The sequence below is a fragment of the Engraulis encrasicolus genome, chromosome 3 (assembly GCF_034702125.1).
Source record: "Engraulis encrasicolus isolate BLACKSEA-1 chromosome 3, IST_EnEncr_1.0, whole genome shotgun sequence".
Taxonomy (NCBI): domain Eukaryota; kingdom Metazoa; phylum Chordata; class Actinopteri; order Clupeiformes; family Engraulidae; genus Engraulis; species Engraulis encrasicolus.
Genome location: NC_085859.1, coordinates 53,366,177 through 53,381,176, shown reverse-complemented (window position 1 = coordinate 53,381,176; position 15,000 = coordinate 53,366,177). Strand labels below are relative to the sequence as shown.

The following is a 15,000-nucleotide window of genomic DNA, read 5'->3' as shown; positions in this document are numbered from 1 at the left end:
CCCCAATAATAGAACCCGGAAACAATGGGCCAATGGAACCTCTCTCTCTCTACTCTCTCTGGTCATTACGGCCATTTGAATACTAGTAAGCAACCATTTATTAGCAGGTGGGGCTCTCAGCTATAGGGCCCTCTGCAAGTGCCTGGTTTGCTTGACTATGTTAAAAACAATCTGTCATATCACGTCCTCCCATTAAAGCAACGGCTTTACTTCCCGCAGATCACATGTTTCATTAAGATGCGGAGAGCATCTGGCACACAGGTGCAATACATACACATATACTGTTAGAAGTAATAATGATATTAAAATACATAACAAGAAAACATAATGGTACTAAGGACAAAAAAAACATGAAACAAAAACAAAAACATGATCAAAGACACAAGATCAAAGACACCCATGGCTACGCTACTCTATTTTTTTATCTCTATCTAAATGTGAGTGTGATATAAATAGTTATCACTGACAGTGTTACAGTACTATAAAAGGTTCCTCTTTCTAGACGTGTTAGCCCAATGAACTGAGAGAGAGAAAGCCGGAGAAATTATTGCCATATGCTAAATAAAAAAGGGGTTCAAATTAGCAAGATAATTAATTATATATTTTAATGAAAGGCCGGAGCAAAATCCATGATTTAAAAGTTTCTACAATGTCATGAAGGACGCTGATTGACTGAATGTCATTATGTGTAACAGGGCATGTAACAATGTAATAGATGTCATGGTGTGAGATGTTACAACATTTGACATGGCAAAAGTTGCATTCAAACTTTATAGGTCTTCTGATGGAAACCTATCAAAGTTTGTGATCTGGATCTGTAGAAGATATCCAATAAGAGGACGAGCAAGGATTACTTCGGTTTTCTAGGTTTTGTATGATAAAGAATGTGGTGGTGGTTAGAGCAAGGTTCTATGTCGGAGAATGCTAGTAATAGTAACAATAAAAAATAGTGAAGTGGTGGAGCGAAAGCGCCGAGGGCAGTGGAGGGCAGCTACCTGTCAGAATCAGGGCCGTAACGAGACATTTTGAAATACCGAGGTCAACTGCGTGCGTGCTGCACTGCATACTGTACATTTAGAATGCTTAAACTCGTCAGTCAAACTCTTCAGTTTGTCTTCATTAATCACTTTCTTGAGGATAAATGGGAGTGGCGTATACAGACTGAATTTATCATTGTTGACCATAGATTGATTTTCATCATAGATCAATTTTACATTTCTGAAAAAAATACAGAGGACATGACCTCTGTGTCCTCTATGGTAGTTACGGCCATGGTCAGAATATTGTCAGCATAGCTGTCAGAAGTTGTCTGACAATTGTCAAGTCATCACAACTGTGTTACTACGCCATCCCAAAGATGGTCGGACCCTGCACAGTTTTTACAGGGAGGTGTGAGTAAGTGGAAAAACGTCGCTCTGAAAGTAACAAAGTAGCCAACGTTTTTGTGATGTTATTACTACTAGTGTAGACAAGACATAGTGTAGTAGCCTACTTGTCATTTCAAGCTCATAGTAGGCTACTATACAGAGTAGAACAGCATTCATTAATCCTGGAGGAAATGAAGGTATCTAGTAGCATATGTAAACACACAATGCACAAGACATCATACAAATTATTGCACGACATGTGTGTATACTCACCGTCCACTTTATTAGGAACACCTGCTGCAACTGAAGCCCTGATACTGTTCATTGAGGCAAATTTCTGATCAGCCAATCACATGGTGGCAACTCAATGCATTAATGGAGACATGGTCGAAGTGATCTGATGCAGTTCAAACAGAGCATCATAATGGGGAAGAAAGGTTATTTCAATTACTTTGAACATGGCATGGTTGCTGGTGCTGATAGGGCTTGATTTGATTATTTCAGAAAGACTGATAGGCTACTGGAATAGTCACACACAACCATCCCTAGGGTTTACAAAGAATGGTCCGAAAAAAAGAAAATAAATACAGTCAGCGGCGATTCTGTGTGCAAAAATTCCTTGTTGATGGCAGAGGCAGAGGACAATGGCCAGACTGTTTTGAGCTGATACAAAGGCAATAAGTAAAATAACCACTCATTACAACCAAGGTATGCATGAGAGATTCTCTGATTTTACGGCACATCAAATCTTGAGACAAATAGGCTACAGCAACAGAAAACCACATTTGGTGCCACACCTGTCAGCTAAGAACAGGAAAATGAGGCAATAATTTACACAGGTTAACCATAAATGACACTAGAAGATCGGAAAAATGTTGCCTGATCTGATGAGTCTGGATAGCTACTGCAACACTCGCACCAGCAACATGAAAACATGGATAGACCCTGCCTTACATCAACGTTTCAGGCTGGAGATATACTGTATTGGCATAAGGATATTTTTTAGCACAATTTGGAACAATAAATATAAATTTATCTTTGCTGGAATACCATAGCCTACCCGAGTATTGTAGTTGCAGGCAGTTCGGGCAGTTCTGAAGGCAACAGGGGGTCCAACCCAGCACTAGAGAGGTGTTCCTAATAAAGTGGCTGGTGAGTATCCTCTCCTCTCCTCTCCTTTCCTCTCCTCTCCTCTCCTCTCCTTCTACTCCCCTTCCATCTCCTCTCCTCTCATCTCCAATCATCTTCTCCCCTCTCTTCTGTGTATTAACTATTTTAAGGGTTCTGTGTCTGTTGAGGGCATGCTATGTTCGTGTGAGGTGTAGGCCTATACGGTATGTCAGGTTTGAGTGATGGCTGTGTGTAGGCTATGTGTTTAGCGTAGGCCCTATGTTAAAGGTCTAGTATGTGTGTGGCATGTGTAATGTGATTCACTGTTTTCAGAGGGAATGGAATACATGGAATAAAAAAATAATAAAATGGATGTGAGTAATGAAAATAAAATTGAGAAAGTTTACAAAATTAAAATGATGGAAAAAAATAATGAAATGGAACAATGGTAAACTGAACAGTGACTTGTGATAATATGACATGTACAGTATATGCAGAAGGGAACGACAGCACTACCAGCTGTCCTGTCTGAAGTTGCAGGGGCGCGAAACGAACATTCGTCACAGAGTTTGGCCACGCCCCTTTAGGAGACCAAAGTGCTTGGTTGGTGAAACCATAGACATCATATAGAATACTACGGTATTCTATATGATGTCTATGGGTGAAACCACAGACCTATATTAATGTTAATGTAGGTCTGTGGGTGAAACATTCCATCCCATTGTTCACGTCACCAGTTATCCATCTTGTTAGAATCTTTGGTGTAACCTCTTTGCTACAATGATGTCATGGGTAATTTCACGTGCAGCACTTTAAATCCTCAAACCATGTCTTCATAGTAGAATGAAAGTGACAGTCCCACTGGGCTGAAGTGCCATCGTCATTGTGACACAGCTGAGTAGACCACATAGCGCACATTATATTAATGCCTCACCCAAGTGAGAGTGCAGGGGTGCAGTAGCCTATACCATTCTTATGGTAACTTAGTCAGTAGGTAAGCAATGTTAATTCATAAAGCACATTTTAAAGAGTGCAAATTGACCAAAATACTGTTTAGTGTGTGCAATCCAACTAAGGGAAATATTATGAGCAATGATAAGATGTGATAAAAACCAAAAACCACCATACAGAGAAGCTGCAGTAAAATGCAGAGGAAGTAGAAGTAGGGGCAGCAAGCCCATGCGCATACATTTACCTTGGAGCACCTCATCGACAGCGAGAGTTCAAATGAGGGAAAAGCTATTAAAGCTTGAGACTGCCTGTCTGCATCACTGTGCCAATCCCCCTCCACCCCTTCCCCTCCCCTGCCCTCCCCCATCCTCATCCTCATCGCCTACCTGTCTGCCTCACCCAGTCAACCCCCCACCCCACCCAACTCCCCTCTCCTTTGCTCCACACCACACCACACTCATGTGCTCCTCTCCCCCCCCCCTCTCCTCTCCTCACCCCCACCATCCCCTCATCCCCTGCCTGTCTGCATCACCCTGTCCCTCAACCCACCCCACTCTTTTACTCCCCGTGTGAAAACCACCCCTCACCCCCCACCCCCCAGTATTGGCACTGTGCTCCGATATGCTGCAGGAACAGAACGCTGTGTTGCTGTGGCAATGGACAAAGTGCTTCCTGAGAATACCAATGAGCATCGCTCCAGCCGGTGCTCGAGGTGCATTAACGGGGAAGCAGCAGCACCAGACAACCCCCGCCCCCACCACCACCACCACCACCACAAACCATGCACCTGAATCACCTTGTTCAAACAGAAAAATGAAAGTAGCCTATTACTGTGTATCTTTTCACTGTAGCAGTAGAACAATTCCTATTATGGCATCATAACAAATCTTTCAAATCTACCCTTTTCGGTACAACAATCTGGGGAACAAAAAGTTGTTTGACCTGAGCATACATATCACAAGCATGCACATCCACATTTGTGCAGTAGATATGAAATTATACTTTGGTGGCATTATTTAGTGCAGGGGTAGGCAATTAGCGGCCCGGGGGCCAAATCTGGCCCGCCATCAATTATATTTGGCCTGCAAGATGCAACAAATTGCAGTGTAGTCAAATAGCCTAATTGAAAAAAAAAATGCAGACAGGATTTGTTCTATGCTTCTTTGTTTGTCTTGCATTCAGAATCAACGTTCCATGGTTCCATGGCCTTTGACAAAGAAATTTTGCATTGATATCTAGCAAGCTTCAGCTAATGAAACATGTTATAACAATAAGCAACAGGCAATTGTACACAGTAGTTACTGCAGGTTGCTAAGGCAGGTCACCCTTTTCATGAGAAAGATGCCAGGATATGCATCAGTACATAGTAGGAAATTAAAATCAAGTTACATGACATTAATTGTATGCATGTTTAAAAAAAAATGTATCTCTAATATAATACAAAGAACAACTTTTCAACCAGTAGAGAACCATGGCCATGGCCGGCCCGTGGTGCCCTTGTCGAAAAAAAAATCAGCCCGGTCCAAACCTAAATGCCTACCCCTGATTTAGTGCAATAATAGAGGGCCTATTACTGTGTCCCACAGTGTATCCAATGTGGCAGCCTACATAATAATAAAAAGGAGATACATAACTGTGGTTGGATGGCCGCACATGTTGGGCAGAATATTCCTTTATAGACCTGTTATTTTATTTCTCAAAGCGTCCTAAAGAGTCCAAGTGCAAATTATATCCTTTTTGGTTCAATAAGAAGTGCTAAATCTGGTGGTGTATTACTTGAGAAAGTTCAAACCAAGTACTCTACTACTAATTATAATCGGTAACACTTTACTTGACGCCGGTGTCATATGCATGTCATTACAATGTCATGTCATGACACTGAAACATTATGTCCATGGCATAAACATTTTATGATTGTTGACCTTAAGTGACATTCGGTTATGACACTGTAATGACATGCATATGACACCGGCGTCAAGTAAAGTGTTACCTTATAGTCTATTAGGCCTTGATTGACCTTGTCTAAGTGCTGAGGGTTTAGCCAGCAGGGGGCGATGGTATTCCTTTCCCTCTGTCTCACTTCTCACTCCCCTCAAAAATGTTGGCCTTATTGTTCCCAAAAAGTGATGTATGAAAGTAAAAGTATACGTTCTTATCAATAATTTGAATGGCTTTTTAGTTGATGGCGATTGGTCACTTCATTAGGCTTGGAAATTAACATCAGGCCTAGAAACCATCACTGAGTTTGAGTACAGTACCTAACTATTATACAGCCATCCAAACAATGTTTGTTTAGCTTAAGTCTCTTTTTAAGATTTGATATAGGTTACGGTCTACAATGGTAGACCTACATGCTGCTGTAATGTAAATCTCAAAAGTAATGTTGTTGGGGTTTAAAAAAAAAAAAACAAAAAAAAAAAAACAATAGGCCTATTAAGGTTTTGTTCTCCCCCTCGGGGTATCAAACCCTTGTCTCCCGTGGTGGTGTATTGTCATTATGGATGTACAGACGAAAACATTTGATTATGGGTATCCCCAGCTGGAGGCGGCGCCAAGGCAGGGGTCTCGTGCAGGCGTGGCTTGTCGAATGGAGTTGGTGGTCAGGAATTTGCTGGCGGTAGTCTGCGAAGGGGTTCTCGGACACGGTAAGGGCCCAGGGTTTCCAAGTTAACAAAAAACGTCTGTAAAACGTACGACTAACATAAAATGGTTTTGTTTTGGACTCAACTTGGTTTAAAACAAAAGGATTTTAAATGTAAGGTTCGTGTCATACACGACAGCTGGATATTGGGGGTAAGATAGATTTAAGATTGAAATCCAAGTCATCATCACTCCATAGCTCTCTTTTATTTCTCACCCCTGGCATTCAGTAAGTCATTTTGATTGTTTTTTCTACAATGTGTTTTGCATGTTTATTTAAATTTGTCTGGAAATTGACATGTTCTGTTGGAATTAGACATCATGTGAACTGGCTGTCAAGTGGTAGCCTAACTTACGTGAAGCGTGCGTCACGTTTAAATCAGTGGTGGATTCAGACAACATTTCTGATCGTCGTCGCATCGGCTGTTTGACAAGTGGTTTCATATCTTGGGACTTCAATGAGTCTGCATTATCCCAGCCCAACATAACTATCTTCGCTAGTTCTGGGTATGGGACCGGTTTAACTGACGTCAGTTGTCAGTGTCGCTGTCACTAACTATTTACGCATGTGTTGGTCATCGGTTTCATGACACACATAGATATTAGCCTGAGTAGAGGATGTCCGTAGATATTGAGCGTTTGGTCTGAAGGTGAGTTGGGCTGCCTGTGTGCTCGTGTGTGTGCGTATGTGTGTGTGGTGTGGTGCGGCGCGTGTGCTGCACGCGTGCGCCAGAGAGGGGAATCTGTGGTCTGATGCGGTGCGCATTATCTGCTGACGGCTAGGGTAAGTAGCCGACCATTGTCATATTGTCCTTAAGATTTTAACATGTTTAGGGTAAGTGTTTTTCACCTGGACAAGAAATGTCACCGATAACAGCTTGAACTCGCCAGCGGTTTTCCCATTTAGAACGGTGAGAGAGCAATGGACGGTGTTCTCGCATGGCATTGGATGGCTGAACAGCTGTTTTGTTGTCAACCATTTCTTCAAGCCATGGTGATAACAGAGGTGCCTGTTTTGAATGTGCACTGGGTGCATTGCTTGTAGTTCTAGACTACTCAGCTGTGATATTTGCCCCTGTCACCACACCTTTCTCCCGTCGAGCTTGGCATCTGGGTATTTTGATAGCCCGAAACAATGAATTTGTAATTTCTACCCAAATGCGAAGGGGTGCATTGTAGCCTGTAGAGTGTACCAGTAGCATTCGCCGGTATACTGTCATTGTTTAACCAGTTCGTGTTGAATAAAGGCAGTATAAACTTAAGTCATCACTGGCCCATATGAAACTGTCATGAGACGTTGCCGCTGCAAACAGCCCTTTGACGAGAGGGTGCATTTGGCACACATTGATTTGGGAATTGGTGATAGTCGGGACGACATTGCTGCATATAGAGTAGAATTAAATAAATCGAGTTATTCCGTCGGCTTCTGAGTGACCTCAGTGTGAAATACATCCATAACAAATGTGGTTTAATATCACCCTGACACTGTGTGTGTGTGTGTGTGTGTGTGTGTGTGTGTGTGTGTGTGTGTGTGTGTGTGTGTGTGTGTGTGTGTGTGTGTGTGCGTGCGTGTGTGCGTGCGTGCGTGCGTGTGTGTGTAATGTACGGTGGTGGGGGTTTGGGGGATGTCTTCGTAAATGTCATCTAGTGCAAACCTCTTGTGCTTGGTTTTGGTTTCAATGCCTGCAGCCCACGATCATACCCTGAAAATATGTTACCAACTAATCATGATGGATGCTTTTTAAAACTATTATTATTATGTTGTCGTTGTTTTTGTACCATTGACTAATATACCTCCTGCCTTTTGGGCTCAGCTTTAGACTTGGAAAATACAGTAATTAGTAATACAGTACTTTCTATAGGTGACTCCTGATTTGTCCTGATCTTGATTTTACATTATTGGAGACCTGGAGCGAAAGCTTGCAGTCTTGGTTGAAAGTTCCTTGTTATGGGTGTCAAAAGCTGATGCAGTGTTGGAATACTGTCTGTGAAAGAGCAGTGTATTGCCCCGTGGATTGATGATGGATCCTTTGGCACGGAACAACAACATTTTCTAAATACAAATATTAGCCTATGTTCTGCACGCAAGGGTGCAGTTGACTAGAGCTAAGGCTTAGGCCTATGCTACTGATACTTGGATGCTTTGAAAATATGGATGAGTTTTATTTGATGTCTGCGGTCTGCTGATGGTGCTGGTCACATGCATTTTTAATGTATGTTTAAATATCTGTTCATGTATAAACACGAGATGTGGATAAAAATGAAAAACTCCATCCTGGCAGGTGCATTTTAGCCCTCTAACTGGGGTACTTTTTAAATTAAATGTGAGTTTTGAAAGGAGCATACTCTATTTATGTGAAAATGAGAAACCCAAACCAATGCGTTTTCCAAAAAATATACATATGTGAACAGCTTTGTGCTTTACTGCTTCAGCTCAAGTCCTGTGACTGTCGAAAACGAGTGATTTGTCAGTAAGCAGATAAGGATGGGCAAGTAATTGATTGGTAATTGGGATCGATCTGTGTTGTTGAGCCTCAGGCACATGGCATCGACCACATGGCAGAAATGTCACATCAGTCTAGTAGTAGTGCATCTGAATTGGGTGTCCTATTCTCTAACTGTATGTATGCACATTTGTCTAACTATATGTATTTCATGTGCATTGTCTATGTATGGCAACATACTGGTATGCTTATTTGTTCTATCCATTAACATGGTCAATTAGTGAAAGCACCTGCTCTAAGGACACATGTGACACTCATAGAAAAGGGTGACCATAGCTCACATTTAATTAGTAGGGGCCTATTTAATTAACTGATACAGGGAATACCTGGAACTAATACATAGGTTTTTCATTTACAAACATTTGTGTTGTGAGGAGGGGCAAGATGCTAAGCAGCCAACCACATGAGCTAATTTCATCTATACATGGGTTCTACATTTGTTTTTCTCCTGGTTGCGCGACTCGTGTTTATAAACATGGGGAACCCATGTATCTCCTGGTTGCGCGACCGTGTTTATAAACATGGTGAACCCATGTATACATGGGTTTTTCGTTTGCAAACATTTGTGTTGTGAGCAGGGTTTGACTGACAGCAGTTTCCAACAATCAGAGGTTGAACAGTGAGCGGGCAGGGTCGCACAGCCAGGGATTGTTTATGAATGGTAAACCCATGTATACCGTGTTAGGGATTGTAACCTGTCTGTGAAGCTTTACAACCCAACACTGAGGGAAAGTGATGTTGGACTGTCAATGGTATGGACTGAATCCAAAATGGCACTCCTGTTCACTACTCCATGGTGCACTATTAAAGGACCAAAACAACGCATCTGACACCCTATGTAGTGAACTAGCTAGTGCGTGTGCATTTCGGACACGTAAAGGCATAATCCCCCAGATGTCAGTGTTAAGAAAAGGCTTGGACCGTGTCAGTCCTGACTCCTGTGGTATTGATTTGGTTATAGCCAGTGTCACGTGGAGCAAATGAATTGGCTTTTAGAGGTATGCCGCTGCTGCAGTCAATTTTAGGCTTCAAACCACATACCCAGTTTAACTGTCAGTGTGTGGATAAGAAGTCTGACCTTTTTTGAATTTGAAAAAATGAAAATTGCATGACCATTTTTTTGGTCGCACGTAACCCAACTAAAATTTCCGAATTATTTTTTATGTTTTCATTTCTAATCATCTCACCCACACCTACCCCATTCCTTTTGTTGCTTGTTTGTGTACTAATTTCCACGGTGCATTTTCTTCCCCATATGTTATATAATGCAATGCAATGTATAGGCTGTGTATGCATATCTCCACTCAGCTGTATGAGTCAGCTAAGCTAAGCATGCCACATTCCTCCCTCCCCCATACACCACCCCCCATTACCACTCCACCTTCAACCCTTACAGTACACTTGATTGTATATAGTCACTGTACCATTACCTGCACATATGATTGCTGTATATATTTATTGTGGATTTTTAGAAGTTTTGTATATTTTGAAATATCGTTATACAGTACTGTACCTTTATTGTTGAATTACTTACTTTACTTACTTACTTATGCTTCCTTGCATCTATGGGCTGTTTTTCAACATCTTTATAGTGTGGTGTGGTGACAACAAAGTACCTCAACTCAGCTAACCATGTCACCGCCCTCCCCCTCCCCCTCCCCCACTCCCGTTATAGCAAGCGAGGGTGGTTCCGGACGTGCGCTGTCTGTCCATCAAAGCCATGGGGAAGGACTACTACAAGACCCTGGGCATCCAGGCGGGGTCCAACGAGGACGAGATCAAGAAGGCCTACAGGAAGATGGCCCTCAAGTTCCACCCGGACAAGAACAAGGAGCCCAACGCCGAGGAGAAGTTCAAGGAGATCGCCGAGGCCTACGAGGTGCTGAGCGACCCCAAGAAGAGGGTCATCTACGACCAGTACGGGGAGGACGGTGAGTGATTCCGGCTGCCCCCTGGGCGATACATAGGTTTTCGTTTACAAACATTTGTGTTGTGAGGAGGGGCCAGATCCTAACCAGCCAACTTCGTGAGCTCATGTTTTGAGTGACAGCAGTTTCCAACAATCAGAGGTTCAACAGTGCGCAGCCAGGGTCGTGCAGCCAGGGTTGTTTACAAACGGTAAACCCATGTATACGCAAGCCTCTCTTGTTGTTGTCTCTTGACTTCCATAGCGAACTGAGTCATGGTTTGCCAGATGTAATGTAATGTAAATCAGCCTACGAGGTCCTGAGCGAGAGCCCATAGAGGGTGATGATGGTATAGATGTTATGTCTTAGTGTCTGTCAAGTGTAATGTAATATAATGTATAATCAGTTCTTCTGTGTGTCAGATAGATGGTGAGTCAGTTTCAGGGGTCCTTCTCCCTTCAGATCCGTATTTGGAGTAGAACTGGGTATCCGAGGACACGACTCAGACGAAAAAAAGATGATTATGATTCACAACTGAGCCTTTTCCCCTTCCCCATACAAAGTCATATTTTCCAGGCTGGTTCTGTTTCACAGTTGAAATCCAATACTGAGTGCTAAGAGGATGCCGTCACTTTGCCATTTTTACACGTGTGCCTCAATCTGGAAATAAAACATTGAAAAAAAAGAAAAAAGATAGATAAGAGAAAATAGAAAAGTACTCAGCAGCGTGGGGTGGGGTGGGAGGGGGAGGGGGTATAATACACAGTGAATTCTGCAGTGTTAATTCAACACACCGAGTACTCTGAGACCAAACACACTCCAGAAGATGTTAAATCAACTCTAAGTGTTGAATTAACACTGCATTTTTTACTATAGTATGAAGGCCCACTATAGAGATATTGCTCTGAGTGTTGCCTTGACACTGCAACATTTATTGTGCATATTCGGACCAAAAAAGAAGCACCTGATGGAACTGCAGCTAGAGCGGTCCTCCATCCTCTGGGCCGCTAGGCTTGGCTAGCTAGCGCTGTCTTGTCTATCTTTAGTTGGTGCCTCACAGCGGGGAAGCCCAGCAGTTCGCTCTATAAGCACACTAGGAGGATGCCTCAGGTACTCATCACTGGGTAGCACTTTATATAATAATGCTTACTCACACATGAAATGTTAACTCGTGTGGCGAAGGCCAAGTTGGCAGATGTACGATAATTATTGTATTTGTACCATAGCTTTGTCCTCTGGAGGATCAGAAACACATGATGTATAATAATTTCAGAATTTTCATTCAGTTGACCTAAAACAACCGTTTGGTTTGTGTACAATAATTTCTTCCCAAATGTCCAGAAAAACTATAATTTGAGGAACATTTTCCATCTGGCAACACTGGGTAAAGGGGCGTACTTGTAGAGTTGTCCTGCCGTGATTCAAACCCCAGACCTCCTGGGTTACCAAACTGGGGTGCACACTCACTGGTGTATGTATGTGTATTATTTCTCAGTAATATAGTTTTCTCAGTATTATTTGTAAACACATCTACCTCTGTCTGTGTCGGCTCGCTCTTTGATTTTTCATACATCGTTACGTATCAATCTCTGTGCCTGTTGTCTTCATTTCTGTCTGTGTATCATCCATTTTGTCTGCATTGCTATCTCTGTATTTGCATATTATAAACACTGTATTTGATCCTACTAGTGAGAAATAATGTGAGAACAATTGCTAACAACTGTGAAGTATTCTAACCAAGGATTACCAAATGCATGAATGCTTTCTTGGGAATACTTTTTTGTCATTTTTTTTTACCCAGCGTGGCATTTGGCATAAAACCCTTTCACTCTTCCACAAAAACAGTTTCTTTGATGTTCAAAGCAAAAGTGTTCAGTGTCAGAGTGAGATAACGGATCAATACCTAAGTGATGCTTCAATGAAAGCGCCATTTTCTGATCGTACTTTAGGGTTACATTGAAAACAATGGAATAATTGATACACAGGAAAACAGCTGTGAAAAAGCTGCTCAACGACTCTTGACTCTTCAATGGGTTGTTGAGCCACATGCAGCAGTCACGTCAAGTCATCATCATCAGTAGCGGCAGTGATTGATGCTTGACTGTTCTGTCTACAGCCACATAGTAGTAAGGGAATAGGGTGCGAGATTACACGGCAAGAAATGGGAGAGAGTAAAGTTACATTAACCCAAATAAAGTGTTAGCAACCCTGCGGAGTGTCATTACTCTGACAGCGGAGTAAAAAGTCAGTGTAAAATTCTGCAACTCTGAAAATGTTACACTGACCAAAGAGTAAAATTAACACAATTTTTGAGTGGGACCAAATGTTATCTGAACTGAAACAGAGTTGATTTCAACTCTTAAAGGGTTGTATTAACACTGGTACTTACCGTATACTGTGTGTTGGGAAAATGCAAGCAGCCCGGTTTCCTCCAATCAGTGATTGAAGTTGACACATCACAGCTGATGTGTTGGTTTCCCTCTAACAGGCTGTGACAGCACCTATTCCTGCTGCGCTCCACATTGAGCCACGTGCTATTTTAATGGACAGCCATGTGCTACAGATCTCTGTGGCCCGGGGAAACTAACTGAGGCTGTTTTGCAAAGCCGGCTATTGCGAATCACTGGCAGCAATGCATTTTAGCTGCAGTGCGACACAGTTTACCGGTGGGAAAGCTGACAGGGAGGGAGGCAAACGGGCTTGTTGTCCCAGGGCCAGGGAGAGAGGGGACCCAAAATTGTGTCCTCATTACATTATAATTATTTTTTGAGTGACCGGCCCTTTCAAATGACTGTGTCATGGCCGCCACCAAAGCTGTCAGCTGTATTGCGGGTAGTGTAATATGTTATATGTGTTTTGCCATTCACTAAATAGAAACTACATGTAGGCCTACATCTTCTCTTCTCTGCACTTGATTGACTGCTGATTCTGTGGGTTGGCAGGTAATCACCACTGGTTAGTCACACATGACCATTTTAAAGCAAATTTTTGAGTGTCCTCAGTTTGACCAGTTTTACCCCTTAACACAGAGCCTCTGTTATAGCCTTATTGTCACTGAGCCTTAATTGATTACTTAAGACTTTCTGACTTGTCATAACAATGTTGTTATGATGTTGTGGAGGGTGTAGTGGTCGATGGGCACATCTGCAGTAAGAGGCTACGATAGCTGCCGTCATGGTTAATATTATGCAGACACAATGTACTCTTCTTAAACAACAAAAGGCAACATTCAACTGGAACTTAGCCACCTATGCCTATTTCAAGACCCACAAAATTTTCAAACTGAATTTTAAACCTCTTGTCTCATTCCGCCACTTTTACGGGATGAGACTACATATCTGGCCCTACGTTCTCATCATCCCAACAAGCATGCTCTTTTTCCGACGTGTATTTTCCAGAGCAGTGGCCACTGCGCTCTGCGGGCTAGGTCTTTGGGGTATAAATAGCGGTTGAGGTAGGCTGTTTGTGTAGGAGACGCTCGCATCGCTTCGGAGGGTTACACTCTGATCACTCAGCTGTGTGAATTCACATAGCCAGGCTCCATTTTTGTTTTGCTTTTTCTTTTTGGTTTCTCTGAGACACAGAAAGAGACAGCCAGACATGTCTAACAGTCTAACAGTTGGTGAGTCTGACACTTGAAACGAAACAAGACAAAAGCGTGGGCTGTTACAAGTCTCACCGTCTCACACGTGATGGAGGACAGTGATGCTTAGGCCATCGCCACAGACAACACATGCCTCTTAAACAGAATGAAGAAAGACATGCAGTATTCACAGACGTGTCACCACAATGCGTAGAAAACAAACTGCTTACACTCTTAAAGATCCAATGCTATTTATTTACCTCTATCAGTCGAGTTTATATAAACCAGTAATAACCAACTCTTTAATAGTTTAGTATTGAGTCGGAACTTCAAATGAGATTTATTGAGGGATTTTTGTGCTGCAAAGATTTTTTTTGTAAAAGGGCATTGAAATGAAACCTTTCTATGGATGAAGCTAAGCCCCCTGGTATGAGTCATGCATGCATACATGGAACTGATTAGACGTAGGCTAGGCACTGACTGCTGGAATAAGGAGGACATGTGCCAGCTCTGAAGATGAAGCATCCAAGGCACTTTTTGAAAAAGGTTAAAATAGCCTAGCTTTAATATAGCTAATACAAATTATATGAACTTTATGAAAAAATACCAACATGTTTCGGCCATAGTATGGCTTTCATTGTCAATGAGGGCCATACGATGACTGAAATACAGTATGTTGGCATTTTCTAAATCAGTAGTTCCCAACCTTTTTCTTAAGGGACCCATGTTTTTACTATTGTAAGCTTTGGTGACCCAACCACGCGAGCGCCCGCACGAGACGGAGCCACAAGATGCCCTCCGTTTCCTGCGAAAACTTATTTTAGTTATTTTATTCCTCAATTTGTCTTTGGTCAAATATAGAATAAATGTTTAATGTAGCACTTACAATTTGTTGCGTCTATGCATGTATTAGTTAAATGCTTTGTCTTTTATTCAAC

General features: G+C 42.2%; 1 protein-coding gene across 4 annotated transcripts in view; it reads left to right on the top strand.

The window, feature by feature from the left end:
• The first annotated feature begins 5,982 nt into the window (after nt 1-5,982).
• Nucleotides 5,983-15,000, top strand: part of dnajb5 (DnaJ heat shock protein family (Hsp40) member B5) — a 40,458-nt gene continuing 31,440 nt past the window's right edge. The window contains exons 1-2 of one of the 4 annotated variants that reach the window (XM_063195706.1): nt 5,983-6,073; nt 10,248-10,503. In XM_063195706.1, the coding sequence (XP_063051776.1) occupies nt 10,293-10,503 (211 nt within the window). In that variant the 5' untranslated portion in view covers nt 5,983-6,073; nt 10,248-10,292. The other 3 variants (XM_063195708.1, XM_063195709.1, XM_063195707.1) reach the window with 3 other exon arrangements.